At 39.1% G+C, this 23252-nt stretch overlaps 1 protein-coding gene across 7 annotated transcripts in view; it reads left to right on the forward strand.

Annotated features, from left to right (window-relative positions):
- The window catches only part of RAPGEF4 (Rap guanine nucleotide exchange factor 4), a 150952-nt gene that overhangs the window by 116710 nt on the left and 10990 nt on the right, over positions 1 to 23252 (forward strand). For 6 of the 7 annotated variants that reach the window (XM_030277476.4, XM_030277472.4, XM_030277474.4 and 3 more), the window contains 13 exons: positions 641 to 719; positions 5089 to 5239; positions 6429 to 6517; positions 6945 to 6975; positions 7213 to 7291; positions 8473 to 8619; positions 9778 to 9875; positions 13006 to 13131; positions 13592 to 13770; positions 19453 to 19543; positions 21789 to 21839; positions 22470 to 22557; positions 22883 to 22947. In XM_030277476.4, coding sequence (XP_030133336.4) covers positions 641 to 719; positions 5089 to 5239; positions 6429 to 6517; positions 6945 to 6975; positions 7213 to 7291; positions 8473 to 8619; positions 9778 to 9875; positions 13006 to 13131; positions 13592 to 13770; positions 19453 to 19543; positions 21789 to 21839; positions 22470 to 22557; positions 22883 to 22947 — 1274 coding nt within the window. The remainder of the gene's footprint in view (positions 1 to 640; positions 720 to 5088; positions 5240 to 6428; positions 6518 to 6944; positions 6976 to 7212; positions 7292 to 8472; positions 8620 to 9777; positions 9876 to 13005; positions 13132 to 13591; positions 13771 to 19452; positions 19544 to 21788; positions 21840 to 22469; positions 22558 to 22882; positions 22948 to 23252) is intronic. The other variant, XM_030277473.4, reaches the window with a different exon arrangement.

Genomic DNA, 23252 nt, shown 5'->3' on the forward strand with positions numbered 1-23252 from the left:
CTGTTTACTAGAATTGCAAGCAGAATATTTTTCTTCAGGCTTGCAACCATGTAATCACAAGTTTGCCATCTGCAGTATACATGTATTATATATTTTTCAAAATAAACCCAGAAATTTTACTATCCATTTACCTCTTTTAGGCACATTCTACTCACTGCTAGGAAATCAGCAAAGAATGAAATTATTTGCCTTCTCCTGTGTAGGATATACTAAGTGTGCTGCCTAGTATTGTAACTCCTAAAGCCAAATGTTACAGCTCCTTTTAGGTACCCAGGTGTGCAAGGCCTAATTTTTCCATACATAGAACTCCACACTTGTAGAAAAGTATATCCAAATATTTCACTTCAGCACAGATGTAGGGCTTTTTGCTGTGCCAGACTTCTCTTTGACACTGGCAGATGCCTGTAAACAATAAAATTAATGCTATGAAATTCATGCAGACAAGACTAAAAGATTAATATTTTAGCTCATATTTGTTCATTACCCTTTTTTGTACCTAATGCCTACAATGTGCAAAAAGACCTCTTTATTATCTGCAGAGAGCTAATAAGATAGTTCAGGTGAAAGAAAACTCATCCTTGACACCCCTAAGCTGTCTGCAGAAGCTTAATTGACTGATTTCTTTCTTTTTTTTTCACAGATTCTGTTTCAAATGATTTTATTATGATGCACTGTGTTTTTATGCCAAATAGTCAGCTCTGCCCAGCCTTGATGGCGCAATATCCTTTTGTAAGAGAAAAGTTAAATCTCTTTAGCCATTATACCTATTAGTGATGGAAGTGAAACTTCCCTCTCTCAAGAAGTACATCAAGTTCCATGGAGGGTGTGCCTTGTGAATGGATTATCAGTGTCTCACTAGCAGCTGTCCATAGCTCAACAACTCTGAAATGGAGTTGTATAACCCATGATGAGATACAATACAGACCATGAAAACTGTATTTCCTGTGCTAATTACTGTTTCAATTACTGTTTCAAATGTACTGTCCCTCCACCACATAAGTGAAATTACATAAAAGTTTGGGTTACTCTTCCTGTATCCTTCCTGTCTTTCTTGGCCTTTGCTGAACTACAGCATCTACATTTTAACAGGAATAGTCATTTCTTAGTGATTTCAGTGGTCCACTTTACAGACTCCATGCTGCAAACTGCCTCTAGCAAGAGGCTGCCTGACTTGCAGACAAATGGGTAAGTAGTTCCTAGGCACTGTCATAATTATTATGAAAAAGTAGTAATAATCTGTAATAATAGTCTTTAGGAAATGCAAACAAACTGCAAGAAACTTCAATTGGATGTGAATACAAGGAGATGAAATCTTAATAGTGGATAACATTGAGAGCTAGGGGTGATTCTTGTACTCTCTGCATGTTTCACAGGAGTCTGTGAAATGTCCATCTTTCAATTACTGGCAGATTATTTAGTTTGAGGAGCTGCTGGACATAGAGAGTTTTTCTTGTGCACAGTGACTTGAAGCTATCAAGTGACTGGGAACATTAAATAAACACATAATGTTTTTTGTTTTATAGAATTCTGACAGGGGTATAATAACTTCAGCTCCCTATTTATTTGTTTCAAATTGCAATGGTGTGAAAGTGCTTTCCTTCAAGCTCAGTGGGGCGAGTGACATCTGGGAAAGCTCACCTCCCTAAACCACAAAATAGAGCATTGTGTCCTTGTCTGGCATGCTTGAGAATCCATTTGTGTTACTCTTAGCGAGGAGAGTAATTGTTTCGAAAACCTTTGGACCCATGAAACTGGTCTGTAGAAGATTGTTCACACACCTGAAACAAACACATTTTCCAAAATCACATTGTTTTGGATATCAAAAGTATTATGAAATGCTGTTTCTGACAGCATTGAGAGGGGAAGAAAGGGCAGCACTTTTAATGTTTGGGGTTTTTTTTCCTGATTCACTTAGCTCATATTATTCAGTCAGTCCATTTGAGACACTATTTGAGGCTTCTCTATCCTCAGTTATAACTGAATACCTCTATCCAATAACTAGAAAAATCAGACCCATAAGCAAAATGTAGCTCATTCTTTACAGGGGAAAAGCTTTTCTGGTAATCAAAGTTAAGGATAATCACACTTAAGGATAAATATTCACTTGTGATGAAATCTGTTCTGGAGAGGATGGGGAGACCATTGTCTTCAGTGGGTCATGGTAAGCATCATGTTAATTCTTTTCAGCGAGGAGCTGGAAGTAACTGGTATCCTACTGCTTTAGTGTTAGTTTTCCTGGAGCTGGATTATTATTTCTTTGGTCCATTCTGAATATGGAAAAGCTAACTGTGCTTTGTTGATTGTACTGTTGAAATTTATTGTTAGAGTTGAAAGGTTCCTAACAAAGCTCATCTTTTTGGAGCAAAATCACACTACGAAAGTGTTCACCAGTGCTGTGAGACTAAGGAGAGATTAGTTATGCTTAATGAGGAAATTAAAACAGAAAAAGAAGAAAAATTGATTCAGTCAATGACTTTTTGCTTCAGCTCCCAGTTTTGAATCAAAACAAGTCTATTTTCCTGCACTCACTTAGGATAATATTTTAGCTGTCAGCATGCAAATATGAGTAGAGCTAGACCACTGAAGTGCTTTCAAGCATAGTACAGGGTATAAATTATTTGGGTTTTCACTTCTTTTACAGCAGACATTTGTAAGTTATTTTAATCTTAAAAGGAATGGACAGGTGCACCATTTTGTCCAAGTAACGTTTTTGCTTGCTGTGGACTTCATACTTATTCTGTGCTGTCCTTCGGCACACCAAGTCTTTTTCAGTCATTAAAGAATATAGATTCTGCAATATGAAAAAAATAAAAACCTTCAGTTTTATAGGGAAGCAAAGCATGCTCCCCTGTCCTGAATCAGGATATAAGTCCTGTGTGTTGAACCAAGGCCCCCTTTTCCCTCTTCTTCACAGAATAGAAATGGACAAACTCTCAGAGCTACAGCTTGTCAGAGGGAGGCAGGACAAGACCTGAAAGAGCACCTGAAATAGAGCAGCAACTGCAAAAGTGCACCTGGGTTTAGTACAAGTGTGTAAGCATGTGTGCAGGCGTGCACCTTTAAAGGACCACTGTCTAAATACTTACAAAGTATAAACTCCTCTTTTGCTCTCTGTGTTCTTCAGCACATTTCTCCTTTACCATCATCCCACCAAAAAAGTTTGCATTCTGTTGTAGCAATAATCTTGCACAGCTCCTGATATAGCTGCGTCTTTCTATACAAGGAAGAACAGCCTTCAGGATTGCTTCAATTTCTTAGCACATGCTAGGGAAAATTAGAAATATATGTATATATTGAGCTCTAACCATACTGGTGTTGATAAATATTTTGTGATTATCTGACACTTGTTGCAAGTTATATATCACAGTTTATTTCTGATTGCAGTCTGTAGTGAAGTTGCATCCTGAAGATCACATAAAAATGTGAGAACACTTCATTGAATATCCAATGTAAATGAACAGTAAAAATACAGAAAAATTGCCAGTGCCTGTGGTGAGTCAGTTAATAAGAAAGTAAAACTTCATTAAATAATTATAGTGTTTGAAAGGTAAATATGGCATGAGAAAAATGACTCAATAGACTATTAAACTTGCTCCCCAAGACATTGGAAGACAAAACTTGCAACTAATTATTTACTTCTTATGACTTTATGACTTACTTGCTGCCTTAATTGTATATGTCATGTTCAGTTCTCTACTAATTTTAAACCTTTCCAAATGAAATTAAAATGCAGATTTCTGAAAGTTTGTCAGTGAAATGAGCACCTCAGTAACCCTGGTACAGGATCGTTTCACAGTGTGATTTAATAGGTACTTTTCCCCACTGCATGTTATTAATAGTATTGTTAGAAAAATTTTTCTAAATTAGAAGCTTAGGATAAATATCTTATATAATTTGTATTCCTCGTTAATATTTTTATTTTCTAATTAGTATTTTATAATATTTTGGTACATCAGCTGAAAGTGCATCTTGAAAGGATGCAGGGGTGCTGGACATGGCTATGAGGGAGAGTGTCAGTATTTTAATGTTACATGTTACTATGGAATTGGGAATAGCATTACTCATGGCAGTCCAGAATCAGAATTCCAGTAATTGGGAAGGAAAATTGAAGATTTAACTGGACTTATTCAGTGCTTACTTTCCACTCAGCTGTCAGCTTATTTGAACAGTTGAAATCTATATTGTTAACATTTTTTCAGTGAGAAACAGACACACAAATTGTTGTATCCCATTTATTCTGGAGATACTTCATTATCACACATGTTTAAAGGCGCAAATTATCTCAATTTATTACCCATTGTGCCTTTATTTTTTCCTTGGTTTTTTTATTCCTTGCACTAAATGTTACTTTTGGCCTTTAAGCTATTTGTCTATTTTTGTAATGTTGACACTTTGTCTTTAAAAAGGTCGATAAAGCGTTTCAAATTTTTTCCTATTGTTCATCACAAAATAACTTTCACAAAGTATTGTGTCCAAAATACACTTTATTTGACATAGTGTAAATGTCTGATTTCCTCATAACAATGAGGCTACTACAAAATTTATTATTTTACCCTGTGTTTTTATAGTCAGTTTAGGCTGTAAATGTCAAAGTCCCCCTCACTTAATGGGACTGAGGTTCATTTTGAATTACAATAACTTGTAAAAAAAAAAAAAAAGAATAACACTGGTGGTTCATTCCTCACAAATAGAAAATTTGAATTGTTAATAAATACAAAGTGACATTTTTCTTTTTCTTCAACTGTTTCTGAAGAGGAACAAGAAGAAATATCCTTCTTCAGTCTCCATGGTTAATCCTCTTTGTTGTTCAAAGTGTCCTTTCTGTTCTGTTCCCCTACAGCAGCCATCTCTGTGGTGGAACTCTGATCCTTCCTGTGCTCTTCAGAAAATATATTGTCATTATACTTTTTAGTATGAACATGAAAAGTTTGCAAATTGTTATGCCAGTGGATGTCAGAATTTAGAAATGTATATTGGAAAGTTATGTTTGAGCACCCTGAAAGTGGTTTGTTGGAAGTCAGTTGATCATGAATTCATACTGGGTTTGATATTTTCAATCACTGAATGTTTTCCTTGACACTGGGGTACCTATCATGCCCAGCCTTCTCAGGGTACAGAGCAGGAGAAAATGGATTATGCCCTCAACAATAAAAGGCGAGTCATTCGACTGGTTCTGCAGTGGGCTGCTTTATATGGAGATTTACTGCAAGAAGATGAAGCAGCAATGGCCTTTTTGGAGGTATAAAGGAATCATTGTATCACTCAAGTGAAAGAGATCATTTCAAAGTGCAAAGTTTATTTCAGTTTATAATGTTTTGTCAGGTTTGGCTGCAGACAGTAAAGGCACCACAACAGTGTTTGAACCATTGCCAGCCTCTGGATCTCTGAGATAGTGTTGCAGATCCCTTTCAAAGCACTGTATGGGTACCTTGTGTTATAGCAGTAGCTGAATTTGCTTTTTCTAGTATTTTCTTCTGAATAGTTCAGGGGCTCTACAGGTTGAACTGCAGGGCTGTTTATGCCTGCCTGAGGTGTGCAAGGAAGGAGCTGGAGGGCTGCCACGCTACAGAACCAAAATTCCTTTCCATTTGAATGAAAGCTGTACTGCAGCCATTGGAACTTAAGATTTGACTTGAGAACCCTTGTAAATTGTTTGTGGTAGCTGCCATATCCTTGGATTTCTAAGATAAGGATGTACTGCCAATGTCATGTTAAATGATTGGGATTGCCATTCTTATATATGGTGTTTATGGAACAGAATCCTATATGTTACTGGCTGAATGAAAGTTCTTGTCCTAAAGAGCTTAAAACTGAATCTAAGATTTAGCAGAGGGGAATAGAGAGGGGCTTTAAGAGTGGTAGACACCCCACACACCTACATGGGAAAGCTTTTCAAGCTTTGGAGATTACATAGTCCAGAAGTTAAAGAACAATCACTAGTTGCAAGCACCAAGATCCTTCTTTGGGATGGTTTTATGTAGATACAACAGAGGTTTGAGGAGGCTTTAAGAGTGAGTGGTACTGTAGTGGATTAGAGTAGCTGAGAGTCAGTGACCCAGGAGCAAATCAAGCACTGAAGACTACAGCAGCAATGAACTAAAAAACCTATCATGCTAGATTATTTGTGGATTTTTCAGTCTTTATCGTTGCCATTGTGAAAATGCAGGTTTTACACAGGCAGCCAGTGGTTACAGAGTGAGCTAAGGAGTCTCATCAGGCTCCCCTTCTGCATGTATAACTCTTGTTTTAAATCAGCTGGAGATAAACAAGTAGAAGTAATAGAGGGTTGGGCCCAGCATGTGTTCCTCTGTGCAGATTATCATTCTTTATAATCATTAAGCTATCAGATGTCATCTCATAATCCTCTCTCCTGAGTACTGCTCATTTACCCCTATAGTTATTTAAAGACCATTCTGTATCATTTACAGGAATTTTATGTATCTGTATCAGATGATACTAGAATGATTGCAGCACTAAAGGAGCAACTTCCAGAGCTCGAGAAAATTGTAAAGCAAATGTAAGCATAGTTTTTGCTTCTTTCTTTCCCCTGCCCTTTTTCTCAGTAAATTGATGAAGAAAATATTATTGGTTATATCTATTAAAAAGCCATTTTGTAAATGACACTCGGTTGTATGAAATTGAAAGTTTGCATGCAGGCATATTTGAAATAATGTCTATGGCCCTCTTTTCCACATCATTCTTACAAACACCATACCCTCACTGAGAGATTGACAGAAGCTTATTTCATGCTTACATGAACTTCGTATAATATTTTTTCTGCCTTGGTCATAGATTAACTGTGGTATCATCTAGTCTTTTCATATATAAATAAGATTATATTGATATACTAGTTTGACAAGTGGTCCATGTTCTATAGGTGATTTTGTACACAAAATCTTCCAGGCAATATTTCATTGTATATTCTATGCTTTACCTTTTTATAGTTCTGAAGAACCTAAAGCACCACAAAAGAAGGTAAGAAAATTTGCTTGTTAATTTTCTCAAGTAAAATCTTAAGCACAGCAAATTCATAAGCATCTTCTCTTTCCTAATCATGGATATATTAAAAAAACACATTGAGAGATAGCTTTTAACGTTGTCAAATTTCACATTGCTACTCTTTTTCCTGCCATTGAGAAGAGATGTAATGTAGTTCATGTGTACCACATGTTTATTCTTTCATTAATGTGAATCTCCATGATTATTTTTCAGCACAAAGTTCTTCTGCAGCTGTTCAACACAAGTGATGACAGAGCACAGAAACGCCAGCCTATCAGGGGCAGTGATGAAGGTGAGTTTCTTCTCTTCTAAGTTCTCTTGAGCCACTAACATCTATAGAAATTTGTCTGTCTCAAAAAAACATCTAAAAATAAATGAAAATACCTACCTAGAATTTTGAAGCCTGGCCTGAAACAAACTCTCTTTTCTTTTGCTAGCCCACTAGTCTTTGTTGTTGATTTGAGGTGCTCCTGGTCTTTTCCCTTAGTTACTTGTGTTATCAAACACTGCTTCCTCAGAGGAAGATGTAAAAACCTTTAAATAAGGAATTACCAAAACAGGGAAGAACCAGCAAGACACTCTGCTGCAGGTAATGTCAGTGCAATAAAGAGTGGAAGCTGAAGGTCATGCTTGAGCCTCTGTCTCACCTACGTAGTTTGAGCTAACATGTACAGCTGTTCTTTGCAAGGTAGGAGTGGAGCAGATAATCATGCCATGGACCATGGATCTAGAATCTGACTATCTAGGCACACAGTGTAAAAACCAAAATCTGCCGGTTTGCCCTACTGCTGTTGTTTGATTCTCTGAAGAGATTAAGGTAAAATTTACATCAGTGTTACATCAGTAATTTTCAGATTATTAATAAGGTACTCTTAATGGTTTCTTTGTGGAACTTTGGTCACCTAAAACAGCTGCTTCTTCAACACATTTGATATTAAAGGATAGCTCATAAAAATTGAACTGCAGTAAAAACAAGGTAACAAAATTCATGATGATATAGCTGAGAAAGCTGGTGGCATAAAACAGACCAGTAGAAGAACCATGTTAAAACCTGGAACTAACTATATATGAAGAGCAGACATCCTGCCAGTCATGCAGCTTCTGTTGTCCATAGTGGTGTTTCTAGGCCTACAAAGAGGGAAACAGTTCCTGCTACCAGGGCAATACCACCTCTTATGTCTGTCCAGACAGGCAGTAACTGCTCTTTTCATATGGCTGCACCTTTCTTATTCATAGGACAGGCACTGTCCTGAACACTGAAAACCCAAAGTCCAGAACTCTGGGAAATCAGAAATTTTGGTACTTGAAATTGTAGAGCATGTGAGGAATGGAAGAAACAATAAATCACTATGTAGTGATTTATTGTTTCTTTGTTTCATTTTGTGAGGCGTGGTCACTTAAGTAATAGTAATTAGTATGGTAAATGAGTGTTTTTTACACGTGGAATAAACTGTGCAATGTTTTTTTCTTTAGTTCTGTTTAAGGTGTACTGCATAGACCAAACCTACACCACTATCCGTGTGCCAGTGTCTTCTTCTGTGAAGGAAGTGATCAGTGCAGTAGCAGACAAGCTGGGCTCTGGAGAAGGCCTCATCATAGTAAAGATGAGTTCAGGAGGAGGTACTGTACTTACATCATCTTAAACACTCCTCAGTTATGGTGAAGCAGAATTTTTGGAGGGATTGAAAGACCAGTTCAGACAAGGTGCATGTTCAGCTCTCACAAGTCCTAATGAGAGGCAAGTCCTTCCTCTGCTGCAGGCACAGACTGCAGCTCACATGGGAGACAGGGCCAGTGGAGAATCTTGTGTATCTACACGTTACAGAGCACAGCTACCCCGATGTTCCTTCACTGTTAGACTTGTAAGAGCTTTTTAACAACACAAATAGGAGGCAAGCATGGATAAATTTCTATTAGACTCGGGAATCAGTAATGTCAGAAAACACTGCAGTGCCAACATTCTGGCAGTGGTCACTACCATTTTGGCTGCTTTGTCCATGCAAACCATTGAAGAGCAGCTTAGTGCCAAACACACAGACCTAGTGTTTGCAGAGGGTCAGGGATCAGGTCCCCCTCTAGGCTGTGGAAATGTGAGTGTCACTGGAGGGTGAATTCTGCTGGAGGATTGGTATTGCTCAAGTGCTTTGGTTGAGTATGACTGTGTGAAGACACACAGAGGTAATGAGAGCTGTGTTGGAAGGCATTTTTGCAAACAGTGGAGCCTGCCAAAAATGGTTCACTTCCTGAGAACTGACACCAGGCAGCTTTACTTTTTGCAGTTGAAGCAATTTTTTGTCCGATTTGCTGACCACCAGTATCTCCTGGAAGAGACTGTTTTGTAAGTTACTTCATTATGTTTCCTTTACCTGTGATGTGATGCTCTTTTAGAAATGTTGTAATGCATTTCCATCACTTTCTTGAGCAGTTACTGCCTTTCAGAACAATCTCTTAAGAACAGCTCTCCAAATGCTTACAGCTCAGCAGTGAATGAATGGACTCCCTAATTATGTTTAATTTTTGCAGGTAGTTTCTAGTGATAGCAGCACAGGCTTCTTGACCTGTCTGTACATCTTGGGACTGGGATTCTGGTTCTGTAGGAGACTGGTTTGAGCTGTGCTTATCACATTTCTTCAGTAAAGAGGATCTTGCTGTCTTCTATTCTGTATCCTGGACATTGGGTTACTGGGCAAAACTTGTTCCCAGAAGGGTCATCTGTGCAGCTGGTAAATCAATCCTGCTGTAAATTGTAATAAATAATAATTAGTTTCATTTTTACAGAAAAGGTTGTGCTCAAGCCTCACGATGTTTCAGTGTTCACCACTCTCAGCGTTAATGGCCGGTTGTTTGCCTGCCCGCGGGATCAGTTCGATTCTTTGGTATGTATGTGTGCAGTGCTCAGGAACCTCAGGGCTTTGCTTTATTTGAACACCTGGTCCTTTTTGCATTATCCACACTTCAGATAAAAAATAGTGGAAACATTTACAACAAAGGGCTTGTCACACTGCAATAGGATGAGCCCTGAAAATAAAACAAGCTGATGTTCTAAATCCTTAAAGTAGACCAGAAATCCATCCATTTGCTCCACATAACAGAACTCGATCCCAGTACTCTCTCTGTCACACTGAGCATTCAGGAAGAGCTGAGTATTGTCACCAAGACATGCAGTAATTCTTCATTACAGAATTATCTCCTCAAAATCAGAGATATATTATCTAAGATAAATGTTATCAATTAAAGCATTCTGGAGATTTGATTCCAGTGGTAAATTCCGTCTTTTTTTTTTTTTAATTCTCATCCCCACAAAATACTGTGTCAAAATCAGAGATAATTCTAAGTAGAATCACAGAAAATATTCCTGGTAGAAAGTCTGTTTTTTTCTTAGGTAGAATTGCTTATAAGTACTTACAGTTTATACAGTCATTCTAGCTATCTCCATGGGGTCTGCTTTTATAGAGTTTGATTTGACTGTACTTTTTGTTCCTTTTATTTCATTAAAAACAAATGTCATTGCCAAGTCATGTCAGCATGAACTCTATTACTCCTAGCCTTGTTTCAGCCTCCTGTATGCTTTTAACAAGCCACTTAGTATGTATGCCTGATTTCTTTTATGGATATGGTAAAATCTATTCTTTGCTGCTGCTTTCAATTTAGTAACCAGGGAATGCACATCCAGCATATATAGTTCCATGCAGAGATACCTCTTGTTCAGCTTATTAAATTCTGGTGTTCCCTTAAGGTTAATTAATCCTGCCAAGTAGATACCCTTATGGGGCATGCTACTGTAAAGCAGGGGTGTTGCATCAGTAAAAGTGTGCTGGGTACTTATTTATGGCTCTGCATTGTCTATGTACACATAGCTTTCGCAGCAAATTGTCCTGGCTTTCTGTACCTTTTCCCTGTGCTATTTACCATGCATCAAGTACTCAAAGTGCTGCAGGGAGCTCTAAGATACAGGGCTGCAATGTGCTACTTTTCATCAACTAGACTGAATTCAGTAAGAATTACAGAAGTACATTCACCACCTTCAAAATGGTCCTCAGCACTGCATAGCAAATTACAACCCCTTATCAGCTGCATTTTTTCAAAGAGGTATAAACAAATCAAAAAATGTTACAGCCTTAGCTGCCTCCCAGTTTAATCCTTTCACATTCCAGTTTCTGGCTGCTTCCTGTTCATGAAAATTTATCCACATTACATTTGGCAATTCCCATGTGAAAATTGTTCTGGATAGATGAATTTTTCAAATATGCTGTGAGTTTGCATCTAAGTGCTTCTTTCCTAGCCTTGGAAAATATGTGTTTGTTATGGTAACAGCTATGTTGTGTTCATCTCCAAATGGGGGAAAAAAGACATCTTTCAGTCTGTATGCAGTTCTCTTTCCACAGATTTCGACAAGTTAGAAATTTTTACACAAAGCTGCTGTACTTTTATTTCATATGTTGTGATAAACTAAAGAAATTTTGTGTTTGTGCAAATCCCAATTGAAAGCAATCTGCAATTTTTTGTAAGACGAATGGCTGCTCTGGATATTTTAGAGAATACTTTTCTGCTATTTTTTAAAATTATAGATGAAGCTTTTAAGGTGATAATGTTTGTGATTTAGTTAAGTTTTTTTCGTTATTTTTTATGACAGTGATAATTGAAAGGAAAGTTTTCCCTAGAGTACAAAACAAGAATTCATACAGCAGTAAAAGCCCTACACACTATGTGTTACTGAGAAAGTGATTTGATGTATTAATCCAGTCCGACTTATTTCTGTTGCTAGTATATTACTCTTATATAAAAAAGCATTCATTAAGTAGGCTCATTTCTTATATTGCAGCATCTAAATATGGTCTGTTGATCAGGCAGACTCCGCTGAGTTTGTACTGGGAGAGCAGCCTGTTGGCAGTGTCCGTCATTCCGTGTTTAGCAAAGGCGGTGAGGAGCTGGGGAGCCCGGCCCTGTGCGAGCGGGCCCGGCCCTGAGCCCTGCGCGGGCCCGGCCCTGAACCCTGCGCGGGCCCGGCCCTCCTGCGCGGGCCCGGCCCTCCTGCGCGGGCTCTGCCCTCCTGCGCGGGCTCTGCCCTCCTGCGCGGGCTCTGCCGCCCCCTCCCGGGAGCAGCGCCGCTGACCGCGCGTTCGCGGCCGGCGCTGCGGCTCTTGGCACCCGCCGGTTTGCCAGCGGGTTGGCTGGCAGTATTTTAGCAGCGCTGGTTCAAACACCTCACCCTAGCATGTACAACAGACTACTTAAACTATGACTTGATCTCAAGCCATGTTTTAAATCTCTGTTTAATACTTCACCCGTGTGCAAAATCATAGACCGTGTGTCATTTATTGGGCGGCATGGAGATGCCTTTCAGAAATGTTCTGTACTTGGTTCTTTCTCATAAGACTGTGTTTATATCATTTTAATCGGCCTAGCCAGGAATTTGCAATCACAAATTGTGCATCAAATTTGTGTACTGTCGAAGAGAAAGTATGAGGTTTATTTTTAAAATTATGAGAAGATCTTGCAATCACTGCAGATTTCTGAAGCATGCTGGATGTAGAAATTCTGACCATTAGAATCAGAAATATATAAAAGTATTTGGCTTGTCCTTGGTGGCCTAGTTTTTTGTGTATGTGAAAAAGGAAACAAAAGTTTTTTGGAAAGACCTATGCTCCTAAACAAACACACATGCTTTAGTTAGCATAACATGTATTATAGATTCAAATTTTAGAACAATGTTAAAAATAACACACTGAGAACAGTCTGGTTTATTTTCTTACATTGTCTCTGAAGAGCTTTCAGAATTTTCCTGACTATCCTGTGCATACTGGATACTGGTTTTGCACTGGGCTTCTCATTTCCTGTGTTTAAAAGCAAATCTCGGTTTTACTGCAATTTCAGTTTTACTATTAGAAATGTGATTAGGAAAGTGGTCACACTGAAAAAAAAAAGTTAGAAATATTATGAAATGAAAGCACCAACCATATGATTTAGAATATCTAAAATATTTTTATAATATTTTCTTGTTTGTAGGCACCATTGCCAGAACAAGAAGGACCATCTACTGGTACAGTAGGAACATTTGAACTGATGAGTTCCAAAGACTTAGCACATCAGATGACAATTTACGACTGGGAGCTCTTCAACTGTGTGCATGAGGTATGAAGCTGTATCTGTTCAGCATGTTAGAATCTGTTAAAAAGTGTTTAACTGTACATTGTAGCTTTGTGCATTATTTCTGAAACCTTCTCTAAGCTTGATTTTCAAAAATTCTACAATAAAGCCACCTGCAAGTTTTGACAGTATAAGACATTCTTAATTTTATAGGCAAAATACAAAAATAAAGTTAGACTTCTTCTGGACATATGCTGCTTGTTGAATTACTTTTGTTTGTTTTAGGTATTAGGCTGTTTGTATATAATCTGTAGTTACACTTTTACTATGCCTTAGCTATTGTATACTGAATTTATAACTTGAATCCTTGTCATCCGTGCAGCTATAAATGTAAGCTAAACTGCAGAGCATGTTTCAGACTAGATACTTGCCTGATCAGTCTTAGTCTCTTTCCTTGAAGAAACGTAACTTCAAAAATAATTCCAAACTGTTTTCTCTTTCCTAGCTGGAATTGATCTATCACACTTTTGGAAGGCACAATTTTAAAAAGACCACGGCAAATCTTGACTTGTTTTTAAGAAGATTCAATGAAATTCAGTTCTGGGTGGTCACCGAGATTTGTCTTTGCTCTCAACTCAGCAAGCGTGTTCAGCTGTTAAAGAAATACATTAAGATAGCAGCCCAGTAAGTATACAATCATATGGGAGCTGGAAGTGACGTTCAGTATAGTCAATGTGTTTTTATTTTCTCTTTTCAGACAGCCACACAGAGTAGAGATTAAAACATTCTGTATTTTGTCTGTTTTCTTATAGGGCTGTATAAAACCTTGTTCTTCTTTCACATGTTCTTCTTTCTTGTGCTACTCTCCATTGCTCCTTGATCTGTGATCTCTTAGGACCATGGTTACACCTCAAATTTGTGAGAAAATATATTTCAGTTCATTAGGAGAATCCTTCATTTACCCTTCCATACATTAGCAAATATTAGTATGTGAATTAGTAATATTAAGAAAATTGAGCCTAATTCTCCTGAGAACAGAAATATTTCTGGTTCTGCTCAGAAGAACCATTCTCAGAATTGCCCTGAGTGGGAAAACTAAGAGGGGAGAGTAAAGAGGCGTAGCATGGAGATGATGACACTCATGTTACTTTCATTCAGTTTGGGATTTGCAGTAAGTTTGCTGATGATACAAAGTGTAGGGTCTTGCACCTGGGGAAGAGTAGCCCCAAGTAGCAGCACAGGTTGGGAGTAGCTCTGCAGAGAGGGACTGGAACAGTTGGTACATCACAAGGTGACCATGACCCAGAAGTAGGCCTGGGAGCCCAGGAGGGCCAGTGTGATCTTGGGTGCATCAGGAAGAGTGTGGCTAGCAAGTCAAGGGAGGTGTTCCTCCCTCTCTATTCAGCTCTGGTGAGGCCACATCTGGAATACTGTGCCCAGTTCTGGGCTCATCAGCACATAAGCGACAAGGAGAGGGTCTGGTGGAGGCCACAGAGATTATAAGGGGTCTGGAGCATCTCTGGAGCATCTCTCATAGGAGGGTAGCCTGCAAGAGCAGGGCCTATTTAGTCTATAGAAAAGTAGGCTGAGAGGAGATCTCATCCATACATTCAAATATTTTGAAGGGGGGTGCCGAGAGAATAGTTTCAGACCCTTTTCAGTGACTGACTGAAAAGGGAGCAGTGACTAACTTCGGAGAGAGCAGGGTTATACCTATGTCCTGCATAGGTACAGATTTTTATTATTGTTACACTCACCCTCCCTTTCCAGCTCATGGTGTATTTATTGCATTTTCTGATGTCTGAAAAACAGTTTGCTGAGGTCTGTAGTGTTTCTCTGCAGCTCTGGACATTGTAGCTAGAAGCCTTTAGGCAGTTCTACCAAGAGAGATGTTTTTACTTGCAGTTAAACCAAGGTTTTAACTTTTTTGCATCATTACGTGGAGTTGTGCAAAGGAAGAGATTACTATTGCTGCTGTGATGCTGCCCTCCTCCCAGTTAGTAATTGCACATAGCTGAAGTCTGTGTTCACATCAAAACTGGGGATCGGTGTGGCTCCTTCCTCCAGGACACCCTGCTCTGCAAGTACCAGCTTCCTTCTGGGATCTAATTTGGGCCCTGCAGTTGGATTATGGTCAAAGCTGAAGATTTTAAAAATCTGGTGGTGGGCATGCAGGATCACATATATATTTAGAACAGAGGGCAGAATTTACCTCTTTAGTTTCTAAAAATACACGCACCGCATGTTCCATTATCTCACTGCACAGCGCAGGAGTGGGAAGCGGCTGCCGGCCTGGCGGGCTGTGCCCAGGAGAGGGCAGTGGCACCCACACAGATGTCGTGGTCTTTCCTAATCTCAGGCATGAAATGAGAAAATGTTGAAATGTGGTCATTAAGATACAATAGTAATTTCCATAAACACTTGAAATCAAGTATCCTAAAAATTACAGTTAAATATCTCCTTAATAAACTGCCCTAGTTTGCGGGTTCCTCCGAGTCATGGGTTTAATCTTGTGCTATTTACAACAGCCTGACAACCTCCTGTTTACTTCCATGTTTCTGGTATCACTACAATGCTAAAAATAAATAGCTAAAAGCAGTCTGCTCTGCTGGGTCCTCTTTGTCTCCTAAAAGCAGAGAAATCCAAAGCACAAGATTTTCCTCTGTACAAACCAAGAGGGCAGGTTTAATTCCAGCTGCTGGAAAGGCGCTGGGGAGTTTTGCCAGGCTGCTGCCCTCTGTGCAGTGCTGCCATGGTAACAGCTGCTACACATGCACTAAAACAAACACAAAGTGCACCGAAGTTAGAGAGGAGAAAAAGCCCAGACCTTGAAGCAATATCTTTGAGGAAGTTTTGCCTGTGAAGATCCTTGAGACCTAATGAGAACTTTACCCTACCTAGAAGTACTAGACTCATTAGAAAAGTGTTCAGGGAGAACAGCTCAGTGCTGCACTATTAATCTTAGGCATGACTGGTGGTAACGAGATGCCTTGCACGTACTCATTTTCAAAGATAACTGCTACTGAGAAGCTTTTTTCAGTTCTGTGGCTTGAGGTGCAGATATCATTGCAGAAGGCACATCATTTTGTGTCTGCCACCCCATGCACCCTTGATGTGTGCTCCCAGTCTGTGCAGGCAAGCGCAAGGCCAAGTGCTGGCTCCAAGTGCTGTGCACATGTGCTTTCAGTTCCAGGAGCCAATGTCGCTTTAGCATCTGCTGGAAAAGCATGTTGGGGTTACCAGGTTCATCTCTTTTCTCCAGCTATTGTAGGAATGAACTTTCAAAAGAAGGAAGAAGTGAACTATATTTCAAAGAGTGAGTTCTTCCCATATTAATTGTATAAGAAAGTCCTTCCGGGATGTGCTTGCACATACTCTTATGGATATCTGCAAATGCAGTTTGTGTGTATTTTCTCTTTGTGGATATATCCACAGGCTCTTTAGAAGTCTTCTTGTATATTGGTGTACTCAGATACTTTCATTCAAATGTTGAAAATCATTCTTTCTGTACATATGCATATGTTATAAGCCCAAGGAGCCTGTAAGAAATTTCTGAAATGTGTGTTTAAAGAGAAAATGCCAAGATGAATATGCTTCTGTAAGTACAAAGAGACTTTAACCACATACATGTTTGTTTTGGAGACAAGAGTGTGTGTGTGTGTGTGTGTGTTTACTATTCATCCTAACAGGAAGGTTTTTCTGGTGCAGTCCATTCTGTGGGGCAGAGGGACCTCAGCTCTGAGGTGGTGCATTTTGGTTCTTTAGAGGATCCACTTTTTGACATTTTACATGGAGTTTATATGCAGTAGAGCCATACAGCTCTGTTTCTAGTGCCTTACAGGGGTCCTTTATCTGGAACTGAGCTATTTATAGTAGTCCCTGTAGAATTTACTGAATATCTGGGGTAGAACATCATGCGTCTTTATGGATTTTAACTGGGACTTTGTCAAATTGTATCCCTTACCACGGTATTTGGCAAAACATTTCCTTCTTAATATGAAGGTAGATTCAAATTAAACATTGCAGATACAGTTGCAGCTGCCTACTCTGTTTGAGCACTAGTTCTGTGTTTTACTAATTATTTTACCCTGCCATAATTTATTCCTAATCCTGTCATGGGCTGTGGACAGTTATCCCTTTATGGATTTACTTGTGCCTAGGGAAGAGGTTATCATGGACAGCCTATCCTGTCTGCTTTTCATCTTTAGCTCCTCCCAGATCCACTAACAAGGCACTCCCTGACCTGGACTAGTACAGTAAGTTGATGTAGCTTTAGCATTTCAGTTTATCCTTTCTACCCTTGTTCACTGTCACTAATCTAATGTGGAAGAATTTGTATGAGCAGCTCTGCCAGAAGAACTGAGAGGGCAGCAATTTCCCAACAGACCAACCAGCATATGGGAGAGATCATTTATTCACATGCTCAGTGTTCACACAGTGCAGACACAAGTGAGGCCAAGATCTCAAGAATTCACTCACTCAATACACTGAAGTCTGGTAAAATGGAAGTACAGAAAGAATGGAATGGTATGGATGATGAATGATGGAGACTAGGATGATGTGACAATTATGGAGTCAGAGAGTAGGATGAGATGATTGTGCCAATTTTGTCTGAAGCTAAGGATACCTCAGAGGAGCTGAGAGCTTCAATGATTAATTAAATACATGAGAATCATAGATTGAATCTTGTTAAAGTTTTCTTGGTAAATCATAGAATAGTTTGGGTTGGAAAGGACCATAAAGGTCATGAAGTTCCAGCCCCTTGCCATGGGCAGGAACACCTTCCACTAGACCAGGTTGCTTAAAGCCCCATCCAACCTGGTCTTGATCCGTTCCAGGAATAGGGCATCCACAACTTCTCTAGGCAGGCTGTTCAGTGTCTCACCACATCAGTGCCCTCCTTTGCACTCACTCCAGCAGATCCATGTCCTTCATATGTTGGAGTCCCAGAGCTGGACACAGCTCTACAAGTGGGGCCTGTAACAGGGCCTCAGAAGAACAGTAGGGGAGAGCTACTTCCCTTGGCCTGCTGGCCATGATGCTTTTGCTGCAGCCCAGGACATTGTTGGCTTTTGGGGCTGCAAGCACATATTGTCAGCTCATGTAAGATTCTTGTACTTCTCCCCAGGGCAACTCTCAATCCATTCTTCACCTAGCCTGTGTTTGTGCTTGGGATTGCCCCAGCTTAGGTACAAGACCTTGCACTTGGCCTTGTTGAATTTCATGAGGTTCACACAGTCCCACCTCTCAAGCCTGTCAAAGTCTCTCTGGATGGTATCCCTTCTACACAGCATGTCAGCTGCACCACACAGCTTGGTGTCATCAGCAAACCTGCTGAGGGTGCACTCGATGCCACTGTCCATGCCACTGATAGAGATATTAAGCCCCAACAGTCTCAATACCAACCCCTAAGGAAAGCCACTCACAGCTGAAGAAACAGAAACTGAGGTACTGAAACTGGATGTTGGCATATCAGTTGAGAAAAATAAGAGATTATTTGCAAAAACCCAGTGAGATGCAGTTTTGTGAGGTTTTTTTTCTATAGGCTTTGTTCTATCTCTTCCCTTCCTATTGAGTCAGTGAGCCACTGAGGCAGACCCAGCTGAGCAGTTGTGTTGACTATGCCAGTCAGATTGTATCTATTCCTTCATATGACATGTTGGATCTTCCATAGCACTCAATTACATGTTCCAGTTTTTCCTGACTGATAGCAAAATCCTTCTTTGCATTAGAGATGCAGTATGACCTGGAGCTCCTTTTGCCCAGGACCTCTTTAATGATGCTGGTAACAAATGGCTGCTCTTTTCCTGAAACATACTAGAAGTCCCAGAATCTGTAAGTAATAGAAATCCTGTACTGCAGGAGAGGTCAGTGGCATGGGGCATCTCTAGACAGATGTTCTTCTCCCTTTCAAAAGATTCAGTGGCCCTGTAAACTGCAATGAAGATTGCCTAAGGAGAGCTTCAAGCATTCATTAGCTGTTAGGAGCTGTCATCAAGTTTGCAGCAAACGAAGTTATAAACAGTTGTTTACACTGTTTCTGGTATCCCTTGGGACTGAATTGAGGCCAGTTTCAGGACTGTGTTTCTGGGTGGAGAATTGCTTCAAAGACTAGAAGTCCTTGCAGAAGCTGGCACCCAGTGAAGTAGAAGAAGGGAGGTCATTTTAGGAGGGAAAGGAAAGAAGCCTCCAGAGTGTGGTGAAGCGCTGACACATTGGTGCAGAGGTGTCTGCAAGCATGCTGGCCAGGACTGCCTACATTCAGTCACTCCTAAGCTAGATGCCTGGGTTCAGCTCTCCTAAGGTTGTCATAAGTACTGCTCTGACTGATATACACAACTTAAAACCTGGCCCTTTGTGTTTCAGCTGTAAAGAATACAAAAATCTGAATTCCTTTTTCGCTATTATTATGGGACTGAGTAATGTTGCTGTGAGCCGTCTCTCATTAACATGGGAGGTAAGTCTTTGCTAAAATCCTATTCCAGGATTTTATAAGCTTGATGGGGACTTGTGCTTAGCAAAAACATTAATTGGGCCTTTATTATTGATAAAACTAGATCTACTAATTCAGCTCCTGACCATAAGCCTTAGCTAGGGCTGACAGTATTTCTTGGTAAGGCAGTATAGTACACCCATGGACGTGCTGAATAATCACAGCAGTTAACAAAGAGTGGCAACAGTGGCTCCTGTTGCTGAGCTAAACTGCCCAACAGGATGAGCAAGCTAGCCAGCTAACTTCTTAGATCAGCCCATCTTCTGTGTGCCTTCACTTTACTGGTGGTTCGGTGAGATCACTCCACTGATAATTTGTAAAGACAATAATTCTCTAAAATTCATCCTCTCTTTATACATATTATTTTCTGACCTCCACAGGGACTCTGTTGCCCTGTTAAAATGTGGGTTTCTCCTAACCAGTTCTGGTTTTCTCTCTGACATGCATTTCCATGCTTACTGGCAGTTTGGTTTTCATTCTCAGCGCTTCCACCTTTTTCTGTGGCTTTGCTCTTTTGTATGAGTGTATAAAAAGGGTGCAGTGTCCAGCACAGTGTAACCACTGAGAACATACTGGTTATCAAAAGCAGTACAGATTTAAATGTGCATGCATTTTGTTCATTAGAAATTCAAAATAATTAGCATGACTGAGGTTATTGATGCAACTGACAGCAAAATTTGAATACTGTTAAAAATGTGCTCTGACACAGGACATCAGACTAACATGTCTGAGAGTATACCAGTCCTGTTTTCAAGAGTACGTGTATCATATAAAATCAGTGCTACAGGCAAAGATTTTCAATTTCTCAAAACAATGACCCTTTATTTGTGGCTACTGAGAGGAGTTGGGAGAGCTGAGATAGTACAGGACTAGAGAAGAAGGAATTGAATGTATATACTACATACAGCAATCTGAAATGGGCACCAGGTCTGAGCTGGTAGCGGGGCAGATCATATGTACATGTGGAGAATTAACTTGAGATCATGGAATTGTTATCACACTTTGGTTCTGTAGAGCAGTTGGTTTAACAAGAGAATTTCTGCAATTTGATTTTTAGTCAGATATATACAGAAAATACTTAAAGACAAACATACCAATACCTGATTTTTTTTCTATATTATCATGCATTTACATTAGTTGCATGCAGAAATTAGATATTTGCAGGTGCAAATGTCCAATTATACCACTTACTTCACAAATACCTAATCTGCATGCATATGCAAACTAGGCACACAGTTGTTGACACACATCATTAAAAATTAGGCCCTTGCTGTGGCACAGTGTAAATAGCTTGCTAGGGTACACACTTCAAATGTAGAAAGTATTGCAAAAAATAATTTTTATACTGTAAAGTCTCTATTAATTTTTAATGTTATCCACTGCTACTAGTATTCTGAAAAATTCAGCAAATACAGAGGAATTTATTACTAAAAATAACTGACATGTTCTGATTGTACATAAAAATTTACAGTGCTCTCTGAAACTAATTTATAACATATCTTACAGTCTTTGAAGTAAAGTTATTTAATGTGCGTAACATACTATGCATGAGGGGGAAAGAAAATTTTTAGTAAAGGCCATCTCATCTCAATCATTGCATGATCATCTGGCCATTATTCATTTGTGTAGGTATTGTGGACTGAAAAAATATTTATTAATTTGTACCCCAGAAAGTGAGGGAGGACATTTGCTGCTGAGCATGTCAAGAATTTTACTAATAAATGCATCAGCATGAGCAAAAAAACCTCCTGGAAATGCCCAGGCCTGGATATGAATGTTTGCAAGGGCAGTTCATCATAGGTATGAATAATTAAGCCGATCTGCCCCTACGCAAGCTGTGTGTAAATTATATTTTCAGATAGGCTATAATCAGGGATGTCCTGAAAGCATCCACGTGAATTTCCATTACATTCTGAATTTAGTGATTGCTATGTGAGCCAAACAAAAATCTGAATCTAAGCATCCCAAAGGACTAAATTCAAGTCGGGGTTTAAATCAGGATCCAGGTTTCATGGCTGGTCCTGTCTCTATTTTTAATCTGGTTGCTAGGAAACATGTTGTATTTTAGATTAGCACATTGTTAGAAATATCTGGCAAAAAAAGAGCACTTTCCTGACTTAGGGCGTTGTAGAAGGAACTAGCATTTACAGTAAAATTACCGCACTGATCGGATTTAATTAAGGTTTGCTATTTTTGTTTTTATTAACAGAAACTCCCAAGCAAGTTCAAGAAGATCTATGCAGAGTTTGAAAGCTTAATGGTGAATAGCAATAGATCCCTTATTCTATGCACAGTCTGAGATAATTCAGTTTCTGATTTGAATTCCTTGATTCAGAACATTTTATATGTCCTTGTTTGACTTTAAGAAGTTTATGATCCCATTTTAGAGCTGCTAAAACAAGTATGTATGACTAATAAATTATACTCTTAGGAACCTACTCTGAGAGAACTTATGTACCACTCAAAGTTAATCTGGGAACTCAGAAAAGCTTCATCACTTGTTTTCCAATAGTACATGTGGGAAATTCTATTTTTCAACCTGGATTTTTCCAGGCAATACATTTTAGTGCTATAACATATGCAAAACTGGATCTGCAGCTGTAAGGAGGGAGGAAGAAATATGTGGTTTGTTTTATGAATAATGTTTTTGTAATCATATCTAACCTAACTATTTGGCATGAAAAAATGTTTGTGTTTAGTGGCTGCATTCTCATTGTGTAACCAGTCCGGGAGAATGATAAAAGGTGTCTGAATTTGCAGATGCACTTTTAAAGTCATGGGAAAAAATAATGTTTTTAATAAATGCCATGACGTCTAAATGAATGCATATAGTGTCTTGATACATATAATAATACATATTAGTAATTATTTGATTTCTCTTTTTTGTAAGGATCCATCAAGAAACCATAGGGCCTACAGACTAACTGTAGCTAAATTGGACCCTCCAATAATTCCTTTCATGCCGCTGCTTATAAAAGGTAAGCTTGGATGTTACCAGAATTATTAACTTGAAAGCTATTTGTCAAATATCTGAAGGATAAGAGTAACAGCAAGAAAAAGCAAAAATCAATCTCAGTGTGAGGTATGATCTTTTCCCATTATGAAAAGCACGACACAGAGACAACTGCTTTTGTACATCTGAATATCATACCTCAATTTTATTAGTCTTAGAAATGCTGCAAATTAAAACCTAAATATTTTACTTTTACAGCTGCTACAGTTTTTGTAGGGGTAGATCATTCTACTGTTTTGTATGGCCATTATTCTGAAATGGGCTTTTATGTGTTTTTTATTTCTATACAGATATGACGTTTACTCATGAGGGAAACAAGACATTCACTGACAATCTAGTAAACTTTGAAAAAATGGTATGTATGACATATTTGAAAGGAAACTTAAAAATACCTCCCTATTCACCTGTTCAAGAGTGAACTTCTCAACAGTGACTTTCAGGGCTAGAGAGAATGAAGGCAGAACCAAGACCTGGCAAAAATAGCCTGCATTGTACACAGAGCCTGAGGCCTCTGCATTTCTGGAAAACCTCACAGAGGTGGAGAATAAACTGCCCACTGAGCTTTGCACAGCCAAAATGCTTCCTAGGAGAGGGAGTATCAGGGACAGGAAGCAGAGCTGTTAGAGACACTTAACAGTTTGGGACCAACTTGTGATTTTA

This window comes from Taeniopygia guttata, chromosome 7, assembly GCF_048771995.1.
Source record: "Taeniopygia guttata chromosome 7, bTaeGut7.mat, whole genome shotgun sequence".
NCBI lineage: Eukaryota > Metazoa > Chordata > Aves > Passeriformes > Estrildidae > Taeniopygia > Taeniopygia guttata.